We start from the raw sequence: 25,058 nt of genomic DNA on the forward strand, positions 1-25,058 counted from the left end.
TCTCCTCTAACAGGCAAGTACATATATGATACATGTAAATACTTGTCTGTTACTGTGCATTTAGGTACAGTAAAAACTAGAGTACTCATGGCATGACTTATGTTTATTTGCCCTTTAAAGAAGAAGAAATAGGCTGCACACTGATGGAGTAACAGGTAGTGCAAGTGAAAAACCAAAGACAAAGTAACCAGTGGCATCAATTCCATGTCAACAACAGGGAAGCCCTTCAAATCACATCTAGATCAGCTCAAATGAACATGCAAATGCACACACACATATTATAACTAGAGTCTGTACTGAATTTGAACTTGTGTTAGTGTTTCTGGGTATGGCCATAAACAAGCTTTCTGTGCGCCTGACAGAACTTAACTTCAAAACTGTATCTGTCTGAGCTCTCTGCAGTCCAAATCAAGATTTCTTAAAATGACTGTTCCTGTTTATTGTCACCAGTGCATTCCTGTGATTTATATGATTAACTCATGACTGCAAATTGACTGAAATTTCTTTTTGTGATAATAATATAGTGAAAATTATAACCTTCACTGCTACACTAACAAGAACAACAGTTTTATTTCTTCTGGACTTTTGGAGATAACAATGTTTGCTGTGCTACCATTTAAGCATCTGCAGAAATCATTTTAGTACTTAGAAAGTTCTTTGTTACATATAAGGAGTATGTTATTTATCATAAGAAGTCATGAATGTACTATTAAACTTTCATGACTTCTGTAATCAGATTATATTGAGTATGGTGTGATTCCCTGACCCGAGAGTTGATCCTGGACACAAAGTTCCCAACAAACACAAAAATGTGTCCCCCCACCGAGTCTCTCCTGGCTGGGTCTCATAGTTTGTTCTTGTTTTTTTAATTGCTCAATGATTCTAAGAAGTTGTCCTGGAGTAGCCCTCACATCTGACTGGTCCCACCTCTGTTTGTTATGCTGGACCCTTTTTTAGAGAGTGGTAATAAAACACATTTACACACAGGGACTTTCTCAACATGTGAGCTCTGCCAGAGTTATAGATGGAACATATTTCTCTAGGAATGAGGGACAAAAGTAAACCACCACAGTATTTGATTTTTTGGGTGTGTATGTAACTCTAATCTCAATATGTGTTTGCAGTTCATGACTCTCTGGATCGTTTTCTGCTGCCAATCAATGTACACATACTTTGCATAACTGTTGTACATGTGACTGTTCGCAGTCGATAGACAAACCCCCCCCCCCCCCCCCCCCCACACACACACACACACACACACACTATTAACATCGCGCAACCGGAGAGGGAACAAGGAAACACGTGTAGTTTTCTAAGAACTAAGCCATTCACCACTAGGGAGGAACCCGAAGCCAAACAGGGAGGGGGAGAGAGGGTCACAGAGAGGCAATGTGCAGAGGGGAGGGATTAGTCTAGAGTAGCACATTAGCAGAATGTTTATGTTTTTGTGGAGGTGTGACTGAGGGGAAGAACTGGTTCTTTTACCCTAGTGTGTAGGATGAGCTTTTGGTCAGGTGGATAAACTGTGATGTCACGGTGCAAAAATGTCTAAAATGTGAAAAATATTTGTCTATCATGTATAGCTAAATAATTTGATTAAAAAAAAAATTCACTTTCTTGCCAAAAGTTTGATGAAAAGAATGATACAACTCTCATACATGTCCAATAAGTATGAAACTACAGCCAGCAGCTGGTCAGCATAGCTTAGCCTTGCGAGCCTTGTTCTGTTCAACAGTAATAATATCCTCATTAACAAAAAATGAATCTGTTCATTTAATCTGTACAAACATTAAAGTGTAAAAATGATAATTCACCATTTCACTAGGAGGTTATGTGGCAGATTTTTCTTGGTTGGGAACAGTAACCTTCCTGGAGTCTAAGCTGGTAGTCTACTAACTGGCTGTGGCCAAGAAATTGTCCTTTTTACCCAGCGAGTAAACAAATTAGATATAAAGTGCTAATTTGTGAACTTTGGAGGTGCTGGTAGGTGGACTAGTGTTGAATTCTTGGCAAGAAACTGTATGTCCAATTCTTCTTTTAAGACTATAGTAAAGGATCAGAATACTTATTTCACCATTAACAGTAATGCAGTGTGCTGCACTAAACATTTTTAAACCCACAAATATAATCATAACCGGGACAATTAAAGGTTGAATATGTAGAATATTTATTAAAAGCTATATATTTTTAAAATAATACAGCCACGGGGCGTTTTGAGGGGTACAGAATGAAAGTATTGATTTTCCATAAAAAAAATATTTAGTCTGAATTAATATTTTTAAAATGTTTTGACGGGTTCGACAATGACGCTCTGACACGTTCTGTGTACATTGTACCAGCCAATTAGCGTCCGGAATTGCGGGTTGCCAGGGTTGTCTGTTGTTCCGGTGCAGCTCTTGTAGGCTGGCACTGGGTGAAATGGAGTTGTAAACAAGCAGAGCCGTGTTGGACTCACTAAAACCAGCGTTTTTTGCTCTCAAGTACAACTTTTCATCACAAAACTTCGAAGGTAAGACAGAATATCTGTTAGCTGTAAATAAGTGGTTGTTTACCTTTGTATGCTGCTGGTTCACTGAGTTTTTAGCGCAATAATAGTGGTACTGTTGAACTCGCCAGGGTCTTTCATATGAGATGCTATTTGTTTGTGTACCATGAAGTATCAAAACGGTAGCAATGGAAATGTGGAGAGTGGGTTGACTTTCTGACGCTATTCGGATTTTGACATTTGATCATTAACCTCTTAACGCACGCTGTTCCGTTCACGGGACGGGACGGATGTTAGGAGGTAGCCACACGTTCTTCTGAATGTTTTAAACACCAACCCTTAAACATATATACTCATGCCGTACATTGTTGGAAAGCTTAGATTGTTCTGATTCATTCAAGACCACTCACGACTTATATGGTTGCTCACAGCCGTAATAGTATTAGCGATTAGCTTGGCTAGCCACTCAGCTAAGTGAGAAAAGCTATAATGCCTACATACCTTCAAAGTCTTCCCTTTATCCACAACGATCATCTTATGACACAGGACTTTCTGTACAGCTCGCCAAGTATCCATTCTTGTGAAATATGAAATCCGTTTCCATAAAACCGGAATATTTTCCTCAATATGTCAACATGTATTTAGTCCAACACATAACGTAATAACACAAATAACAAACCATATCCGGTCCGTTTACGTCATTTCCTGACCTGCGCGTCCATCTCAGAGTACACGTGACTAGATGTTTACGACCGTGAGCCTCTCCTGCTTCTGACGACACCACACACCAGCCAATCGGTGTTTAGGATTAGGCAGTACATGCAGAGACATTGCTGCTACTCCCACTGGCGTTACAATGTAATGTACCTCGGTGGTTTCAAGTCAGTTACAGCGAGGGTATGTTCGCTTCCTGTTTTCAAAATAAAAGCACCAACTCTATCGTTATGGTTTTCTTAATAATAAAAGGCAACGGGTGTTTTATTTTGTGAAAATGACCGGAAGTGCGTTACTCGCTACGGCTAACTTGAGTGGCTCCGAATTCGCAGGAACAAAACTTTAAGCAGATGTTATTTGGACAAATTAGCGACACATTGTGGATCTAAAGGGCTACTTTCTAGCCTAAAAAGGTTAGACATGTGGATAAAGTGGAATATTTACAGAGTTAGAGCTAAAATAAAATCCGGCACCGGACCTGGCAACCCGACTGCTGGAATTACTTTTTGGTTGTTGCGACTACGATCTCGAGACATTAGATGGCGTTGTTCTGCTCATTCTACATATTCTACCTTTAAGATTAAAGCAGACTTGACTTTTAAATTAAAAATCTCATCTCAGAGGAATTAATTCATTACAACATTTGTGGTCAGGTCATTTGCTTGGTTATGTGGGTGGTTTAATATTTTCTCTTTGTATGCATGAACTGTGTGTGTGTCTATGTGTATGTGTGGGTTTGTTTACAGTCAGTGTGCAAGTTTTTGTGTGATGGTGGATATGTATCGCTCCAGCCATCGCCCTGCAGCAGGATTACCTCATGCCAGACACGTGAGGCTGAGACACCGCAGGGGTAGCCTGATTGCTCTCAGGAACAGTGGGGTCAAGAATGCATTCATTTCGTCACCACGGAGATGGGGTTGTTGTTAGGGGGATGGGCTGCCTGAGCCAACCAGAGGGCTGCTTGAGGTACATATCACAACTAAACTGTTGAACCCGCCCCCAAGATGGAGTCCTACCAGACATGCTCAACAGCTTTAGTAAAACCTGATTAGTGTGGGACTAGACATGTTTTACAAAGCTTTCTAATCACTGCACCTCTTCTGTTTTGACCTAAACAACAATGTCTATCATGTCAGTAATTAGTAGTGATTTATTGGGCTAATAGAACAAACAGGATTGTCTATCATTCTGTGTTAAAAACAGATCTAGAAACTCTGCACCACAGTCTTATCCCACTCTGCCTCTAGCGTGGCCTCGGACTGCCACTGGCTAAAGTAAAGGGCAGACATAACAAATCCTGTTATATAATGTGGAACAGTTGTCAGATTCCATGATTTTTACCTGCATTAATGAGTCATCATTTCATATATAGTGTATAGAGATCAAACCGTAAAGTTTTAGAACTTGTTTATGTATGCATCATTTCAGTGACAGGATGAAGCACATCCATCATCGTATGTCAAATATACAAACATTTAAGCATCTGTGTGTGTAAATGCAGAACGTAAACACAGATTTTCTTTCCCACTGGAAGTGAAGATATTTTTCACTCTCTGTTAATTGTTTAGGCTTGTAATGAAACTCCAGATAGCATAAATGCCTACATAACAAGTAGACTGAGGAGGAGGAAATGCGGAGGTGTTGCCTGAGCCCACAGAGCCACTCACAGCCCCCGGCATGGTGGTGCTATTATGTAATAGTCTTACTCTAGTGTAATTTGCCATAAGTTCCTATGTGGGCTTGAGGTCATGCAGAGAGATATGAGCTGTTGGTGTAGCACATGGTTTTACTGCACACACACAGACAAACACTTTATATGTGCAGAGCCAGCATACACAGTGAGAACTGAATGTGCAACAGGAGACAAACAAAGGCACACACTGAATCTCACAAATGCAAACACAAAAAGTATGGGCATGTTATTTGATCGCAATGTTCTTAATGATGCTGTCAGGTTTTCTGAGAAAGCAACTAAAGACCCTTTGATTAGGGGGGTGGTTTCTCCACAAATGTATCATCCCTGAAAATCTCCTTCTCCACACTTGCCTTCATTTCAAAGTTTGTCCACCATTATTCTCAGTAAGATTTAAGCACTTTTTTTTTTTTTTTTTTTTTACCAGGGACCAGCTGTCATTGGGGCTGCCATCCGCACTGTGACTGCTGAAGCCTTGATCTTGCTCTTGCATGTGTATCATGAGTCCATGCCACACTATTCACAATCCAAAGCTGTTGTATGCACTCTTCTGTGAAATATGTTGTCAGATCATGGCAGGAGATCTGAGTGGTCCAAGCAACAGTCCACCACTGTCAGAGGAGATCAGTCAGAATATCTTAAGAAAAAAAGGCAGATGTTAAGCTGGAAAGAAACGCTAAAAAGCTCTGAGATATATCTGTTTGTGTTAGTTGTTAAGCTCCACTTTCTTTAAAATATTTGGTGACTTTGAGACAATTACTTCTTGATATGCAGAGGACTGCTGTGTAGACTGTACTAACTCTGAAAATGTTTTCAAGAAGACGCAAACACTCCAGGTCCAGTATCCCAGGACTTTAAAATCTGTGGGACAGTTTCTATACTAAGTAGCTGGTGCTTCATCAACATGCATTGCGTGTTTTAGACTAAAATTACCAAGTGGTTCTGGGAAAGGCAAACTAGGAGGAAATCTGAGAGGATTCAGAGTGCTAGGACGCCTCTGCTGCTTCAGGTGCCTGTCTGGTACCTCCATGTCCACACCCTTTTGCTGTTGCCACACGTGGCCCAGCAAACACTTACCGATGATTTACTTTCACTAAATTCCTGGGGACTTATCCTAACTTTAACCCTTAGCACTACATGTCTAACCTTTACCCTAACCCTAACCTTAACCAAACTGTAATCCAAAAAAGGAATGAGTTACAATATGGTGCCCTGCTTATCTGCATGCAGCCTGTCTACACCTGTTTATGTTTGTGTTGTGTGTGATCAGCAAGTCTTTAAATCACATCGCATCACAAACACCAACAGAGCTTCCATGTGAGGACTAAGGGAGCATCTGAGGACAGCAATGAAGCTCAGAGGGGTCAAATTTGCCACTTGACTCCCTTACCTTGTGACAGTTACAGTAAGTGAATGAATTTAGTTTGCTAACAGCCATGGTTCTGTCGAGTTCCATATAAACACAAACACACATTGAGAATGTCTGTACATTTATACAAATAAAAGCATTCAAAACTGTACATTGTGAAATGCTGCCAATACACAGTGGATTTGTATTTCTGCAACAGCTACAAATAACAACATAATCTTTACCAACAAAATGTTCTACATCACAACAGAGAAACAGCTCCGGGATTCTTTTTCTTGTAAATGCAGTAGATAAGTACTTTTTACATAATACAAATCTGACAAAATATATTCAAAATATGTTATATGTAAAAACATACATGCAAAACAAACCTCTACAAAAACTGCCCTATAAAAATGTCTGTTGCCAAAAATCGGCTACCATTGCACACAAATGATTGTGTCTACTCTTAACAAAGCTCATATTGTGTGTACCTGCAAGTAGGTTTACAGAACACTGAAATATTGCAACAAGAAATTACACACAGCTAAACCTGCACACACATATCAATACAAATAAAAATGCAGTACCTCCAATACAATGACTTTCTTCAAAGGATATAAATGTTTTTTTGATTCCATTTCCATGTTGCTTACAAATGCCCATCTCAAATATACAGTAAATTGAGATACTGCTTTATTGACTAATGAATCTTTTAAACCTTTTGACATCATTAGCTATTGGAACCACCCTCTGATAAAGTTAGTGTTGAATGAATTAGTATACAAATCACAGTAAATGTAAACAAAAGTCTCCTTAACGTTTCATTGAGAATCTTTTGTGAACTTACAGGGGAATCATGACTAAATACATAAAATATTATATTTAGCTAAATGATTTCCAGCTGTTTCCTTGGCATTTTCATAGATCGTGACCTTTGCAAGATAAATGTGTCCATCTTGATTTTGGCAGCCTAAACCTAGAGACCTCCGCTCCAAATCATATTTGTGAGTGTGTGTGTTAAAGTAATGGTCTAGGTTTAATATTCTCTTCACAACGTTTCCTTTAGATATCACGGGGGATGGTAATATGCACATTATAGCAGCCTACTGTCTTTTGTATATCTTGCATTGTCCATTCAAAATCCATTATAGTGTGTACTGTCATATACAGCACAAGAAATCTTCTTGTATATTTCTTCTCTTTCAATCCTGGCCGTGAACCATTGTAGCTCACTGTATACATGTGTTCCAGTCATATATGTTTTCCCGTCAGGAAGAAGAGCGGTCTGTCTTCTTTGGCATTGGCAGTCTGGAATTCGTCACTGAGTCTGAATCTCCACTCCTCCTCCAGCTCCAGCCTGCCCACCGTCTGCCTCAAAGAGCTACGATCTGCACTAATCACACACAGAGTCGCACCTACAGGGAGATAGAGAGGAGGGAGGGGGATAGAGACTTTAACAATGACAAATAAAAATGACTTTAAAATGCAATAATCACCATAAACAAATGAGATCAGGGTTCACTGTTAATGTTTTTTCCAGAGTTTCTCAAAATTAAGTCCACAGTCCCACAAATTATCGATCTTCAGTTTTCATCAAACTATTTCTGCTTCACTCATTGTATTCATCTACACATTGAAAGCCTTTATTCCTGTGTTGTACCATTATGCCATTTCCTCCCTGTAGAGACATGTAGCACTTTCAGGCATTCAGACTGCACACAATATCACCTTCTAAGTGTCACCTACAACATACATATTTTATTGTCTGTATTTTTTCCTGCCTTTGTACCTTTGAGGAAGGTGAACTTCTTGAGGAACCCAGGAGTGACAAAGGAGTCAGCAAAACAGAGGAGAAGGCCACTGAACAGCAGTCCCGTGGTGCTGATGTTGACAGAGTGAGGTCTTGAACTCACAAAACACACCGTCACCTGCAGGGTAGAGGTCGGATGAATGTGACATGCTGTACGCTGTTTGTTGGCATATAAGGGAGAGGGTGCATCACGGTACACCTGATGCATGTGAACATACAGCAAAATTACAGTAGCTTTCCTGCATTTGAAGCTCAACTCAAAACAAATGGTTAAATAATTGTCAATGATGTGTTTTAACATGACAACAAAATTAATTTAAGATCTCAAGTTTTTGTGGATGTGAGCCTGTGTAAGGAGGTGGATAATTTACCAATAAAGAGACTGTTTTGTGACAAATGAGATATTTCTTTTGCATTTATGCCCATATCAAGGTCAAGTTTGTGTGTGTGTGTGCATGCATGTATCTACCTCAGGTCCCAGGTTGAGGAAACAGTCCACAGACAACACAGGGTGTGTGTAGTTTTTGGTGCTTAGTGGAAACAGCTTCTGGCTGGTGTGTTGGAGGTACTTTTCCAGGAGAAGCTGGGCTGGCGTAGCCAAGAAAAGGTGTTTGCTGTCTGGGGCACAAATGTACTGCGAGGGTCCCACTGAGGTGGGAACATCTGTCATCTGGAGAAATGTAATGTTTTGTTTAATGTGGGGGAAGCACACAGTTAATTATTGGATGATACTGTCATTCATATCCATAAAGAAAGATGAAATGGTAGAAAAGTGAGACACCCATCTTCTAGTCAGAGTAAACAATGTAGATATTTGTATTCAAATTACTTGCAATAACAATAGAGATTTGTAAATCCCAATAAAATGCTGTGGTTGATGATTAGGTTAAATACATTTTCCATGTGGCTAAATAGCATAAAATTGTAACCTATTTTAAAGTCTGAAGCCACAACAACTATCACCTCTTGTTTTACTCACACTTTTATTGGTGTAAAATATTTCATTTTCTTGAGCAACAATTGATTATTTGTTATAATTATCATGCATCAATTATAAGAAGTATGTATAATCTGCATCTATTCTATACTTTTATGTGAACTATTGACTAATTCAGAAAAAAGATTTGTATACCTATTTAGCTGCTGAGGTGGTGTTAAATGATGTATAACTTAGTGTTATAACTTAGTGTTATAAGTTATACTTTTTTACAAGCACTGTGAGTAATATGTGGTTCTATCCTAATGTTTCTTCAGCCTCTACCTTTGTCTTGATGATAAATGTTCTGTATCCTCCAATGGCGATCTGCTTCTTCATGACACTGAAGCTGTTAAACCGGCATATGAGCAGTCCAGCACTGTGTAGTCTCAGGGTGAAGTCAACATCGTGACAGGTGAAGCGGTTCTGGTCGTACTGGACGTTCTGACTCCGGTCGACATTGAGGAGGAGGAAATCATGAAGGTGACCTCTGGAGAAAGGCTCCCTTTGTTTATTACCTGAATGAAAGAAAACAAAATAGACTTTATTTCATAACAAAATGATTAAACAATCTCTTCAAGATGCATAACTGTCGAAAACCGAAGTCAAAATTATTTAAAAATATTTTAAAAGATTACACATTCCTCTTTCATGTCATTCCTAAGCTTATTCCAAAGTTGATAGATGCTAAATGAAAAAGCTCTGCTATCCCTTATCTTGAAGCTCTACATTACTGGTTATCTAAGGCACTGCTCATGGGGGTTGAACGATCTGAGATATAGCTTCGAGCCTGAACTTGTAAAATAAAATAAGAAATCTTTACACTCTAAAAGGTAAACATGTAACCTCTAAAGAGATGAAGACATAACAAGCTGTATTTACAGCTGGGGTCTTAAGGCATCTACTACATCTGGAGTATGAAAACCCATTTAAATTTGCCTGACCTGTGAGTCCACGACTGCTCCACTTCCTGATGCCACAAAGTCCGTAGTGTGCCAGGTCTGGACAGGCCTCCATGTGCTGTAAAACCTGCTTCAGTGACACAGCGTGCTCCACTGGACCACTAACAAGAGCAAAGAGTAGCAATGTTAAAACCAACTCATAAAGTGACATATCACATATTGTTACTTCTGATACAAGCAACAGCTATTTTATCCTTCACTATGATTCATATACTGTACATAATTGGTATGTATGTACTTGCGTGCGTCGAGGTCCACTGCATTCCACATCACACACGAGTCATCAGCCAGGATGATGAAGGGCCAGACATCACCTGCTGGGCCCCCTCCCTCCAACCGTCGACTACGCTCCAGCTCCAAGTTGTGATACGACAGTTCTTTAATCAGGAAGTGAGCTGCACCTGCAAGAGGACAAGTTATTGAGGTGATGGGCTATGAAAAAAGTGTGGATATTGTAATTTGAGTATATGTGATGCAACAACACCAGTAGCGTAAACAGACCTATTCCAGCTCCATTGAAGACTGTAGGCAGCACCAGCATGATGTGGTTGGGCCAGTACTTCTTGTAGACGGCCATTTCATACTCTTTGACCACCAGGATATGTAGATGTGAGGCTCCATCCATTGCATGGTACAGGTTAAACAGACCATGCTCATGACGGCCGGTGGTTGGGGTGAAGATTGGACTCTTGATACTGTCTGGGCTCTGGGAAAGTGGAAAATAAATAAATTAACCTTGATAATTCATAGTGTAACTGCTTAGAACATTTACTATATTCATCACAATGACCCATTGTTAGCAGTGGCAAAAAATGTTCATGAATGACTAATTTTTATTATGACTTAAGACTATTAATCTTTGTCATAGCTTGCAGGCTGGTTTCTTAAATGATGTCTGGGTCTACTAGGCCAGAGTAATCAATTATTTCCATAGGGACAATTTGAGGCATAGTCTAGCATGTAGCCCCACCTAGTGGTGCAAAATAGTGCTGCACTTTGGTCATGCAGTTTGCAAATCACTGCTTTATGCAATAGTCATGTGTTGAGATATATATAGTATGTGCCTGCAATTTTTTATTCAATGTAGATGTCTGTATAAAACAAAAGACTTACCCAATCTGAAGTGAGGGGCAGCCGCATGCTCTCCAATTGGCCTCCAGGTTGGCTGAAGCTAAAGTAGTGCTCTTTAGACTTTGGGATGATGAAATACAGCTGGATATCTTCTCCAAGCAGCAGATGAGTGAATGTGAAGGCATGCAGTGTTGACTCATACATCTAAGTTGTGATTAAAGAAGACATGAGATTTTACATTTACATTTCAAAAGCAGCTTGAGAGTAATTTATCACATTATGGGTTTGGGTGTTGCTGACCTGGTATCTGGGGTTGAAGCCCAAGTACTGGTGACACTGTTCACAGTGGTGATAGGTGTTGTATGCTGCATATTTAGACAGCTTGATCCTAGATGTCCGCCTACGTAGGTATACATCCTCCTGCCGCACAGGGTTTCCTGGTGATGACAACACGGGCAAAGACAATTTAGGACAACAGCACAATATACTTCTATTTCTAAGGAAACGTCTGATATTTGGTCGAAATTAATAAGTGCACATGGTAGTTAATTGTGTGTTAGTATATTGGCTTGTGTGTCACTGTCTGTATTTGACTGACCGTGCCTACCGTCAGCACCAGGTTTATATCCAGGACAATAGACTGTGCTGATGTCATCATATTTGGGGTCATGGATGGTGTAGTCAAAGGGCATTGTCCTTATAATGTCCGGGTTGGGCCAGGAGGCATTGGGTGGGTTGTATTGGACCCCCTCTGCCTGGGTACCTAAATACACAACACATGTACTTGTAAGCAGATGCCTTACACATGACGTGACAGCACTGTGAAGGCTGAAGATTCAAATCTGATTTATACGCAGCCTTAACGAAATCCTGCGAAAAACAATCAAATGATCCTGACAGCAAGCGATTTTGAGACCAATGTCTTTCTAATTTACATGGTGTACATGAGAAGTGGTGGGTACTGCTGCTAATATACTAACTGAAGTTTATGTCCTCTTCATCATAGATATCCACTTCCATCAGCCTGATCAGCATCCGAGACAAAATACCCAGGAAGTGCAGGTACGCTCCTGTCTTACCCACCTGACAAGAACATTAGAACAAAAGGAAAAGAATATAAATGTATAGCACCAGCAAGGCAAATAAGTTAGGTTTTAGTACAAGAAAGAGAGAAAGTCAGAAAGTACCTGTGGGGGTCCACTGAGGAGCAGTCTACGAGGGTGAAAATTGTCACTTCGTCCCTCAGTGCGATTGCTGCTGTCCATGTGGAAAGAGCGGGGGATTGTCCACTGGCGATAATACAGTGACTGTTCTGTACATGTCATCATCTTACTCAGCAAGGGTCTACACATAAGAGATATTGTTCACAGTAAGATTTCTCCTAACAAGACTTTCATCATGAGATTTTTTAAAGAAACATTGAGTGAAAAGTGAACTGTTCATTCTGATGAGAACAGAATAATGGACTACTTTACTAAAACACACAGGATGAACTTAAAGGTTAAAGGTTATCATACTAACTGAAGTCTAACACCCTAGTTTTTCTGTTCATAACATTACTAGTCAGTGATATATTTCTGCTTTAGTAAATAACAATGCCACAAGGCCTTGAACAATGAGATTAACCCTGTTCTTACATTAAAACTAAATGTTCATTAGACCCATATGAACAATTTGAATGTACAGTTTTCAAACATTCATCACAATGTTGAATTGTACAGCTAAAGGTACAACCTTTCATTGGTACTAGCCATTGCAGTTTTACAAAGTGTTAGCGTCTTCTGGGCAGAACCATGACTTTTAACTGGTTGATCATCAGCTTTTTATTTATCAAATATCATATCTGTGATATGAGATATAGGCCTACTGGAGTATAAAAATATGTGGTCTACCTGAAGCTGCTTGCCCATGCGACAGACATGTGTGGCAGGAATGAGGTACATCGTGGAAGCCCGCTGTTGTCACTGGCTGTGATAATGTCGTAGAGAGCGTGAGGAAGGAGCACAGAAGGTGGGCGACTCACTCCCCGTGCCCAGGAGCAGCTTAGATGAGGAGAGGAGGCTCGGGGGGACAAGGAGCCAGAGGAGGTGGATTTGGAGGGTTGACGACGAGAATGGGCAGGTGGCAGCGGTTGAGTATGAGGGTGCGATATTTGCATCTGTGAGAGGGACTGGTGTTGGGAGAGTGTTTGCAAGTGAGGCTGGGAATTAGTTTGAGATGATGGCTGATTTTGACTTTGGGGCTGGGAAACTGGTTGGGCTTGGGTATAACTTTGCACTTGAGTCTGGGTTTGGTGGTGAAGTGGGGGTTGAGGATATGAAAAAGCCTGAGATGAAGGCTGGGGCTGAAGTTGAGTCTGGGTTTGTGAGGGAGACTGGATGGTGTCCATTGTGTTTTTCTGGACATTAGGAGAGGTGTTACTTTGGGCAGGGAAGGGATCTAACACTCCATTGTCTGGGCATGACTGGTGCGGCTGGCTGGATGAAAGAGGGGAGTCCCCTGGAAACAAAAGAAAGAGACAGAAATAAGAAAAAGACTAACATCAATACATTTGCTATTTTTGTTTAATAAATTACAAACCAAATCACTTGAGACCTCCCTTCAACCTGAAACATTAATTATTCCTCAAAACATTGACTAGTTACTGTTATTATCATTATTATCTCACCATTCTCCTGTCCCTCCTCCTCCTCATTGTCAGTGCTGCTGAGTTTTTCTGCGTCACTCTCCAGCAGGTCGCTTCCTGGCCCCTGGTTGTGTGGGGGTCGTGATTCTGCCCTCACCAGGTAAGCAGCTAGTCCTAGCTCTTGTTCAAGTGTGGTACGATGAAGATAGGAGCAGCTTATCACACGAAGGTCACAGTACTTCAGTGACCTGAGGGTAGAATTCATTTCATAGGATAAACTTAAGATTACCTTATTTACATCTTAAGTAATTTGTCTTGAAAGATTAAAAAAAGTGTTTAAAGTTGGTTTTGAAAACATGGAAACAATGGAAACTGATGATGGTCCCATAATTCCTGTTTTTACTAGACGATTTTGTGTTTTAGTCATTTTTGTTCTTAGTGTGCCTACCTGGGTAATGATTCTCCTAGTGGCTCAGCTCCCGACAGGATCAGGATGCAGGGAAGAGCTTCCAGCTCCAGGTAGGTATGAGGAACCCAGTCAGCATCTTGGATTTTTAGCCATGTCTGCATGACACATACAAGCACATAAAGCCTACATTTTACACAAAGAGTATGTAGATTAAACATGAAGGTAAAATGGACAGGAAAGTCAACTCATTTTCAATCAGCTTATTCATCTTTTTACATGCATATCCAACTAGTTAATCAAGTTTTTGTTAATAAGTTTAACTGCTCCCCCACCTTGATCTGATCAGTAAAGCTTTGTCCAATATTCAGAGCTTGGCTGGGGTTCCCCAGTATGATTTCAAAATTCTCTTCCAGACCCAGCTGCCTCCTCACTCTGGACAGCCGTCGGTGGGCCCAAGCTGCCAGAGCCAAAGAGGGGATCCGCAGCAGGACCATGTGACCGTGGTGGGCGGGGCATTGCTGGGCAGCAGTAAGTAGTGATTGTACAATCTCCAGGGTCTCCACAGAGGTGTGTTTGTGGAGATTGTGGGAGCCGCTGATTTTGCCAGATGCAGCCATAAGAGCTACGCAGTAGTGTTGGATCAGAACTGTCGTCCGAATCACAGCACTGTGCAGCTTAGGGAACCTTGAAGAGACAGACAGAGAGATCGTAAGGGTCACTTGCTGCACTGTTTGTGAAAGCCTGCAAGTAATTTCAATTTTAATTATAAAGTGTTGTGTGTTTCTGTAGACTGTGTTTGTTTGTGCATACCTCTCTTCCAAGGCAGATACCATGCTTTCAAAAGAGGAATCATAACGCATAAGAGGCAGACTGCTTCCTGAACGGGTTGAATCTAAAAGCTCTGACACACCAAAGTACCGCGTTCTCTCGTGATACAGGTCCACATCCTACACACAGACAAACACACAATGTTGTAGATGTGTAACAATTCAAGTAATTCAAGTGCCAACTCTCAGAGTGTGTATCTCACACAGACTTTTGTCTTACATTACTGAATGCAGAGGGCCAGTGGATCTCATTGTAAGGGCTGATGCGGGTGTACTGCGTCTGCAGAGCGAAGGGGAAGGATGTGACGTGGAGAATCAGGATGTTGGGAGCATCTCTGACCTGTCTGGAGTTTAAAAGCTGGTCTACCAGACCCAAACCACCGTCTGAGCTACTGTAGGATGCACTGAGTGAAAGAAAGAAACAGAGACAGGCAGACTGCTTTATAATACAACGTGTAGTGATCAAAGTCAATAGTAAAAAGTCAAAACATTAGTTATTCTTTATCACTTCTATTAGGATTCTCTTTTTCCCTTTCACACACACCTGCTAATGTCCCAGTGAGCATGGTCATGGACGAGGATGTAAAGAGTATAAGAATTGCTGTGTGCTTCCTCGATGAGGCTGTCAATGCGCGCCTGTGCGCTTTGATCCATCTTGACCACATAACGCACAGCGTCCCGCTGAGACACACACTCCTGGTCTAAACCCCCAAGCTCCTGAAGGACACCTTAAATACACAAAGAGAGAGAGGGTAGTACAGAACAACATCCAAACACATCATGTTTATAGGCAAATACACATTCAAAAACTATTGCTTTTATGAATTTTGCCTTTCAAAAAGAGAGACAGCAGGAATTCAAAAAGAAGAGTCATTTTACTAACCAGAGCTCCAGAGGTGGAGAACAGTTTGTTGAAATGTGACCTCGGAGGGTGGGACCAGGATGAGAAAGCTGACCCTGTCAAAGGAGCCAAGGTCCAAGTTCTGTGTGCTTGAGTCTGCTATGGCACAAACATGGGACAGCAGCTTTCTGGCTACGGCCAGCTGGATTGGTCGAACTTCACGCCATTCAACAGAGTATTCTACACACACACACAAATATACAATATAATAAGAAATACATGAACATTATCATTGTCTGATCTCAGCTGTGCACCTTTGCTAAGAAAAGATCAACAATCAGAAGGCAGAAAATACATAATACATACAGTAATCTAAGGCTGGACATGTTTACAGTAAGAGAAGAAGAATATATATAACAACTCTACCCAGGAAGAGTGCAGCTTTAAGATCAAATAAATACAGAACATAAGTAAGATCAAATCAAATAGAGGGTTTGAAAACTGAAAATTTGAAACCCTAAATAATAATAGATTGAAATGTGTAGCTCAAATGTATAAAAAGTATGGATTATAACTGTATTTCATGACACCTAAAGTAACAAAGGAACAACACGGAAATGACAATGACAATTTCAGCAACTCTATTGTTTGAGGATACAGAGAATGCTCGAACATGAACATAGTTTGATATTAATCTTGTCCAGACAGTTAACATTCAAAGGGTATTTTGGCACTGTTGTAAGCAACATAATCACATTCCATATACTGTAAACACCTTAACCTGTGTGAGTCTGTGTCTCACCTGAACAGGAGTCTTTCGGACTTGGTGCTTCTTTAGGACTGGGTGAGTCTTTTGAACACTGTGTATGTGAATCCTTTGGACTATGTGTGTTTTTGAGAGTCCTCTCTTCAGCTGATTCTTGACTGCTCGATAAAGGAGATGGCTGGTTGCTGTCGACAGTGGCGCTATCCAGGAGGGAATCCATATCCCCATCTGAGAAACAGAAGTCACACAACATGTCAAACAACATATTGAAATATAACGTCAAACAGACATTAATATACCCGCACTGCACATGTAAATTATAACTCAAGACCCATAAATCAAAAAGCAGACAGTCAGACACACCTTGTCCGAGGGAATTGCAGTAGTGGATGAGTTCCTGGGCAACACCAGTAGAGAGCTGGTGGTTGATTTCTCTCAGACCCTCACTGGGAGAGTACATACTCTCTGCCAAGGCACGACACTGGTGTTTACCTGCACACAAATACACTGAATTAAAATATGGTTTACCATTCTAGCTAAATTCTAAACATCTTTAATTACATTAACACATTAAAACATAAATCTGTGAAAACAGAGCCCCCACCTGTGACTACCACACAGGATTGTGTTTCCTGTCCTGGTGCAGTTACAATGATGACTACGTAGCTGGTGTTTTCAAACCGTCCTTCCATTAACCTGCTGAATGTTTGTTGAAGGCCTTGAGACAAAGATGTGACCTGCTCTCCTAATACCACCACACCTTCTCCACAGGACGATGCAGCCAGCTGGGCGAGCCAAGGGAGCTGGCTAGGGGTCAGTGGTTGCTGGCTCTGGGGAGGTAAGGAGAGATGCTGGGGCAACCCAGGCACGGTGGAGGGGGTCTGGAAACAAAGATGATAAGATATTTGTTCATTTATTAAGTCTTAACCTGTCTTGTCATCAATATTTGTTCCTATAATATGTTGCATGAACAGGGCAGATATGACAGTGTATGTATGTGTAGACATAATGGAGTAACGCTTTCTTTGGTGCTAAAAGGTGGGAGTTGGGAAATAGCACATAAATCAGTGCTTCTAAATTACAGGAATATAAATAATATTAATATTTTAATTTAAATTGTACATCTATTTTTCTCAAACTCACCTCTAAGCCATAGTGCCTCCCTTGGGAGACTGGTGTTTGAGGCTGTTGATACTGTCTGATTTCACTGAGATGGGACTCCCTCCATGACCTCATGAATATCTGCTCCAAGTCCTCAATCAGGGGCACTTGGTCAGGACCTTAAAAAATTAAGGTGGGAAAGAAACAATGATTTGCTTATTGACTGATTAATTACTGTTTACTCTGTCTCCCTAGTGGCCATTATGAGGTACAGCAAGGATAACACGACAACTTTATCCTTACAATCTTGCTGAACTGCATTTGAGTACAGCCTTATACTTAACTAAACATTTAAACTGACCCAGCTGAACAAGGTAGTAGACAGTAAGTAGAATCTGCATCTCAGTCGAGAGTGGCTGAATGGGTGATGGTCCATAGTGCTGGTAGACTCTGGGGAGTGTCTGGGAGCTCAGGTAACAACTCTGGAGAAGAGAACTGACGAGCACTTCACTGACATTGCCAGTCAGCTGAGGAAGAGGACCATGACCTGTGTAAGTGAAAGGCAGTGAGATAAAGAAGATGAACACAAAGAGGTGATCATTCCAGATGTCAAGTGTCCTTGATTTGTATGCGGAAAATATAGGTAAGAAAATGAAATGTGGGTGGCTGATGGTGAGATGGAAACACATGGATTACACTGGACAGACAGTGTGATCAGACTGTGGTGTAAATTTAAAAAAAACAAACACAAAAAATAATGCAGACATCTTTGTCTGAGTCATTAAGGCTGTAACCTGTTGTCTTTATAATAGGTGAAAATGTATTTAATGAATAATGAATATGAATATATTTAATCAGATAGATTTTATTTGGCTGTTCACAGGTGTATTGTATTTATTTCAGTTACTGCACCAGAGTCTTACACTGCAACAAACCAAAATAGAGACCAATTGTTGTGCAGGATCAGGTGGTGGGAAACTGCAGTGCTGACTATTCCCAATGGAGAGAGGGATAATAGAAGGGATAGGAAAATGTGAGGGGAGGCACAAAGAGCTGCCAGAGAGGAGGAAAAGACAGGAAATGACTAGATGTGTTACTGGTGAAGTGAAGGGCAGATAAATGATGAATAAGAAGGGGAAACAGAGAAAGAAGATAAGGATAAAAGTACATACACTAATTACAAAAAGTGCTTGAGGGCATAGAGGATGGAAAGGAAAAGTTGGATGAGTTGACAGGTTATACAAAGAGGTGAAAAGGTTGAAGGGAAGGGGATGAGAGGAGGATGGAGAAGCCAAGAAACAGCCTCAGGAGCTGGCTGACCTCTAACCTGTGAGGAGAGCCAAGTTAAAATGGCCATCTGTTACTGAATACCTCACCTATTCACCTGTTCAACCCTGTCAGCAGGAAGAAAATGATCGCCATAACCAGCTTGTCTATAATAACTACCACTGATTAGTTGGTCAGCTCCCACACAGGTGTAGTCTACAATGTGTTGTAAGGTATTGGTGCAGTCACTATATGTGTGTGTGTGAGTGTGCCATCATATATCATTAATATAATTGGTTTCCTGACCTTTGAAGATGACAGGTTGCAGTCCGCAGGTGTGTAGAAGCTGATTGGGCACTGTTACAGACAGCCCTGGGGGAGAGAGTGGGGTTAAGGACCCCTGCGAGGAACTCAATGGAACTGCAGTCTCTGGATGGGTGAGAAAGCACAAAATAGTTTTAAATTTATACATACACACATGCAAATATATCAAGCAGCACATAATTGTCTTATTGATACGTTAATATCAATCAATCAATCAATCAATCTTTATTTGTAAAGCCACATCTGTAACATTTTAATTTAAGTCCTCTTATATAGCATTAAATCAGTATAAAGGGTTAATAATTACTTTATAACACATTGTAAAGTAGTTGTTAATAGATGTAAGTGTTTAATAAAGTATTTGTTAACAACTATAACACCTCCTGTGAGCAGACATAAGTGGTGGCTGGTGTATAAATAGGTACCATATGACAATATAACACAGTTGTAATATATAAAATATGTCTTCATGTTATATTTGTACAACTATGTTATAGTGTGTTATAAACCACTTATTACATGTTTGTATACTGCTTAACAATGCTAAACAGGGGGACTTAAAGTAAGGTGATACCAATAAATACCACCACATATCTCATATGTTTCTCCACTTTATCATTTATCTCCCCTTTTTACCTGATCTGGATCCATTTGTGGCAGCAGAGGACACAGATAATGTAGGTAAGGCTGATGAAGATGGTTGTGTCTTTACAGTGCTCTCTGGCAGGCTGTTGGCAGATGACTCTGGTGACCAACCCTTGTGCCTCTTTTTGGGGGGTCCAGCATTTGTATGGGGACCTGGAAAATAAGATCACATTGCTTATTTACTTGAACTTTGGCATTCACAGTGTTAATGTTTACAATGTGGGGAAATAAATAATAAAAAAAGGTACATTATTATCATTTTTTAGTATTCACATTTGATGTTTTGGACAGGATCTTGTTGCTGTCCCTGCTTTAATATTGAAATTGCAATTTCATCTGTTGAGTAGATTTTTCCACAAACCAGTTTGCTTTAGTTAGTTAGTTAAAGAAAATCTAATAACCCACAAATCAGCAAAACATAGACTACATACTTGATTAGAATCCATTTCTGTTAATACAGTAATGCAAAACAGTTGTATTGTAGTCATACATTAACCCTGTCTCTTCCTCTTCCTGTCAACTGTCTGTTGAAATGCAGTAATGACGACTGGAGACACATAAAAGGTCCACTAGTTAAAGGAGCCATGAAAAAAACCTAACATCGACAGGAAGGAAGCTTTTCATTCAGCGGGAAAGTAGGAAAAGAGACGAGACAGAGAATTTTACAACCCTGGTTTATAGAGGTGACAGACTGAAGGAGAGGGAGGGAGAAGGACACAGAAAAGAGGAAGGGAGGGAGAACTTTAGTGCCCACAGTGTTGGCAAATGAAAGCAGGGGAAACAAAAGAATACCCCCAACAAACAATGCAGCTGCCTGGCTCCTGTATGGTAAGGGTGTTATAACACACACACACACACACACACACACACACAGAGACAGAGACAGTTTGGGCTGCTGCTAGTAGGAGCTCTCCCTTTCAGAGGTGTGAAGAAACCCAGGGGAGGAGCTTAATGACAACAGACACAAAATGACCACGTTTACATGCACAGAAGACACCAGATCATCGAGCAAAATCAGGTTAAAGCAGAGATGTAATGACTCTGCAACACATTCGTTTAGCTGCAATACATCACAAACACTGCATACGTCTGATAACTTTAAAGCCCCTAGTTTACATGCAGTTAGTTGGTGATTTCTTCCCTAAACCCAAACCATATTTTTGAGGAACACTGGTAAATTTCATGAATGATGTTGAATGAGTTAAAATTGAGAAAATATTTTGTGGTATTTAGAACTGTGGTTTCATGGTTTATAAAACTGAGCTCATGTTCCTGTGTGTAAAAAATGAAAGAGAAAAATGCATGACAGTGTTGTCTAGAGAAGGTGGAACAAAATGCATGCTTAATATAAAGCTATGCAGATTATATCATTATTATAACAAGAAAGTTTCTAGTAACTGACAGAGGACCAATTTTAAAACATTTGATATGTAAATTTGTTTTTTACTAGAACTGAACATAAGTTCACTGCCATAACTGAAAAAAGGTTTCAGTTTTTCAGATTACCCACATATCCTTCTGGACATGAAATCATCAGTGTGCTCACATAGTACCTGTAGCTGAGGGTCTCCCAGGCCCTGATTGATTTAAAGGTGGCTGGGCAATGGAGGGAACAGCATGGTTGCCATTAGTCAGTGAGTGGGGGACATCAGCGATTTGCGGCAGACCAATTGGGTCTACATGTGATGATGCTGCATACAAAGATAGACAAAAATGAATGAATAACATTACTTACTGGGACTTTTTTGTGGCACACTGTGACACAAGAGTGTGTGGTATGTGTTACCTGTGTAGCTGCCAGGTGTGTGTGATGGGTGAGTTAATGCCAGGTTTGGTGGCTGTTCATCTGATGTCACATGGCCTTCTGAGGGGTTGGACCCTATCTGTCTCATTCTACCATCTGAAACATACACAGAGACACACAAAGCAATTTAATATCCAGAGAGACAGACACTTGTCTTCCTAGTAGCTAACTTATTTCATAAACATATTTCTTGTGTGTGTGCATACATAGATATAGGCCATTCCAAAAAGCACATTTACAAACTGGTTAACTCTGCTGAGTAAAGCAAGAAGACCAAAGTCAAACACTCATAACTCAGAAAAGCTGCTTCTTGAAACAGGCTTCAAGGCTGTTCCTAGTAATACTACGAAACTCCTGAGTTTTATAAACAGTAACTCAAGAGCTGACCTGGAACAGGGGCGAGAAACACTGCTTGCCTGGAAAGTAAGGAATTCATATTACACTACATGTGAACACTAAATTAATGGAAACTCTCTCTATTCAGGCCAATATACACTTCTCAGACAAAAATAAGGGCCCATAAGTTTTTTTTGTTTTTGGAAATGAGTCAAAGCAAGTTATCTAATCTGCAAAACATTACTGCATGGAACCCACACTTCAGCTGTGTTTGACTTTGCTTGGCTTGGGTATTAATAGGTGAACACAGGTTTCTATAACAATGAATATTAACCTTATGGTAGGATGCACTTTGTACTCACAGAGTTAGCAAAGCATAAACCCTTGTCGCATTGTAACATACTTTTTTGCCAGGAAGAAAATGCTTAATTTTTGAGCAAAGTTTGTATTTCAGACTTAATATCAAAACTTTAACAGGCTTGGAAAAAGAGGGTCTTAAGAGATACAAGATAGTATTCTTTATATTTATGACAACCAAGCTCTGACCTCTTACATACTACACACTAAGACTTGACCCTTACCCTTCTAAACAGTGGGAGTGAAAAATTAAGTATTAAGCAGAAACATTAAGAGGATACATTATCTAAAAGGTTAGTATCCTTTCACCAGTGGTGTCCTTTCACATGAGTATGATTTACCGGCAGGCTGTGGCCTCTGTGTACACTCACTAATCTCAACTTTCACCTGTCCTTAAGGCTTTACTACATGTCCATCCGGTCAGACATGATACATTTTTGGAGATAGAGGCCTTAATCCTAAAACACACACTACACACAATTCTTCCTCTCAACTTAAAACTTGTTGTTCATATTGTTGCTTTTCTGCTCCACATTGATTATACAACAGGATAACTGCATTTATTTCTCAGAGACAAAAATGTTTTATTATTATTTACTTACTGGAAATAATGCAACAATGTGTATGATCAACACCTGATTTTCCCCACCATCTCCCAGCAATAACAGCATACTGTACATGCCAGCCTTTTAGTTAAATAACTCCTCCATAGAGCCAATATTTTTCCTTTGCAATATCTAATTTGAATGAAGCGTAGTGTTAAAGAGTGATAACATAACACACTGGCTGGTGGTGGTGCCACAGCATGTGAAAAAGGAGCACTTAATTTTCTGTTCCTGGTACTTATTTTTCTCTGTTGGTCCACCAGAATTTCATATAGGCTCACCACATTTTCATTCAAGCAAAAATCCAAAACAACATCTGTGTTTGAACAACATCTAGAATCAGAAAATCACTTCAGTTGCTAAGTACAACACATGTATCCATGCCTGCCGCTCTTACCATGTCCTCTCCAGCAGATGGGAGCTCCTTTGACCAACACGCCCTGGTTGTTTCGGTACAGATGGTACTTTAAGTGCTTCTGTTTCTTGGGCTGGGTGCTGAGCTTCAGGTTAATGTGGTTTGAGAACTCTGTGAAATAGCGGAACCCTTTCTCTCCACAGCCCATACAATTCCCTGAGAAACCTGAAGGGAGCACACATATAAAAATGTATCATCACAATTGAACATGATTAATGATGTAACCCTATAGAAACTGAAAAATGAAACAAGGATGTTTTTTCAGCCCTGAAAGCTGTGTAAAGTCTTCTGTCTCACCCAGCAGAGCGTTGCGACCCCGTTCATCCGGCAGGAAGCGGCGGTCCACAGCGCACACCAGCAGGGTTTCAGGGAGGGAGGGGGACTTTACTCCAACTAGCATAAACCCAGGGGGAACATCTAGGGAATCTGATGCCAGCGACGACAGACGCAGGTCCCTGCCTGCCTGACAGAAGCCTGTGGGGAGAATAAGACAAGAATGAAACAGTTATTTTCACAAAATGATCTAGTAGTAACGTCCTATATGGTGCTTTTCTTTAACATTTACAGTAGCCCTTGGTTAAGCATAAAGAAGAGCGCTACTATAAACAGTTTACCTGCATACTTTTCTGCTGCTCGTTCACCCTTTGTTGTCATTGGGATTTATTGTACAGGTTACTAAAATGTTATGTTCCCAACTAAAAACTTCCTTTAGTGTACCTGGCACAACCCTAAAGAACAAATCTGTACATATTCTGCTAAACCAGAAGAATGTACAACCAACCACACTTCTCCGTCATTCGGATGACGCACATGCATAAAGGAGGTGACTGATTACATGCATAATGTGCCATTTATCACTGGGAAACTGCACATCCAGGTTAGCAAGTATGCTTGAAGATGCACATCCCTTGGTACCAATTATGACTGAAATGAGGTGTAAAATATGAGCAAATCTGGCCCTGTACATATGTGTACAAACCGTCAGTGGTGCAGCATCCCTCAGGTGGGGGTTTCATCTGATAGGGTATTGGAGGGCTGTTAGATTCTGAGCCATCTTCATCATCCTCGTCATCATTCTCTGTTCGGCCTGTTGAAGATATACCAGAAAAAAAAAATTGTGGAAAATATATTTTAAAGGTGAAAAGAAATGACAAGCAGTGTGCAATTTATCAACAGATGGAAACTGATTTTGCTTTGTTTCGTTGTTCTGATATTTTGGTTAATTCAAAAGCAATCTGAGACACAGAGTTCAGGAATCAAATTGGACATATTTTCAAATTAATAACTCTTGTTGAAACCGTTAACTATGGTACTTCTATGCAACCCACCATCGTGTGCCAATGGCTGCTCACTCTCCAGATACAGCTGAGAGAAGACAGGCCGTGGCACTATGGTGTTGGACCTCAGTGATGCCTCAATGGAGTTATGAAGGACCTCCTCAAAGCGTGTAGTCCGCAGCTGGCCTGCATAGGAGTTCCCCATTGCGGTTCTGAAAAACACAGTGACTTTGTATTAAATACTTGTGTTAGATACAAATATTTGTTAAAGTGACAGCAATTTTGTTTTCGTTTAAATTAAGCATATACCAAGTATTCATTGTGTTGAGTGGTGAGTCCAATTTATCTTTTAGTGCAGTCAAAGCCAGATTTACCAAATTGAGTTTTTAAGCTAATG

At 40.4% G+C, this 25,058-nt stretch overlaps 2 protein-coding genes across 2 annotated transcripts in view; both read right to left on the reverse strand.

The window, feature by feature from the left end:
* lpin1a (lipin 1a) overlaps window positions 1–25,058 on the reverse strand; it is a 77,582-nt gene that overhangs the window by 18,412 nt on the left and 34,112 nt on the right. The window lies entirely within an intron of this gene.
* Window positions 7,495–24,866, reverse strand: greb1 (growth regulating estrogen receptor binding 1). The gene is made up of 33 exons (XM_053315868.1): window positions 24,713–24,866; window positions 24,364–24,471; window positions 23,682–23,858; window positions 23,367–23,549; window positions 21,654–21,767; window positions 21,421–21,558; window positions 19,859–20,020; window positions 19,205–19,327; window positions 17,994–18,179; window positions 17,675–17,811; window positions 17,136–17,412; window positions 16,895–17,023; window positions 16,568–16,759; window positions 15,808–16,005; window positions 15,469–15,652; window positions 15,145–15,328; window positions 14,908–15,044; window positions 14,430–14,781; window positions 14,137–14,252; window positions 13,731–13,936; window positions 12,955–13,561; window positions 12,250–12,406; window positions 12,043–12,145; window positions 11,670–11,825; window positions 11,363–11,499; window positions 11,105–11,266; window positions 10,493–10,697; window positions 10,230–10,392; window positions 9,974–10,092; window positions 9,315–9,547; window positions 8,523–8,723; window positions 8,033–8,171; window positions 7,495–7,658 (listed from the first exon to the last, which is right to left on the reverse strand). Exons 1-33 carry the CDS (start codon window positions 24,864–24,866, stop codon window positions 7,495–7,497), a joined length of 6,003 nt encoding a protein of 2,000 aa, XP_053171843.1.

Source organism: Scomber japonicus, chromosome 1, assembly GCF_027409825.1.
Source record: "Scomber japonicus isolate fScoJap1 chromosome 1, fScoJap1.pri, whole genome shotgun sequence".
In the NCBI taxonomy this organism is placed as follows: domain Eukaryota; kingdom Metazoa; phylum Chordata; class Actinopteri; order Scombriformes; family Scombridae; genus Scomber; species Scomber japonicus.

Coding starts and splice junctions, on each gene's coding strand:
- greb1 (XM_053315868.1), bottom strand. CDS start 24,866: ATGGGGAACTCCTATGCAGGCCAGCTGCGGACTACACGCTTTGAGGAG. Junction 23,550..23,681: donor GGGTCGCAACGCTCTGCTGG/GTGAGACAGAAG, acceptor TGCTCCCTTCAG/GTTTCTCAGGGAATTGTATG. Junction 19,328..19,858: donor CACAAATGGATCCAGATCAG/GTAAAAAGGGGA, acceptor TCACCCATCCAG/AGACTGCAGTTCCATTGAGT.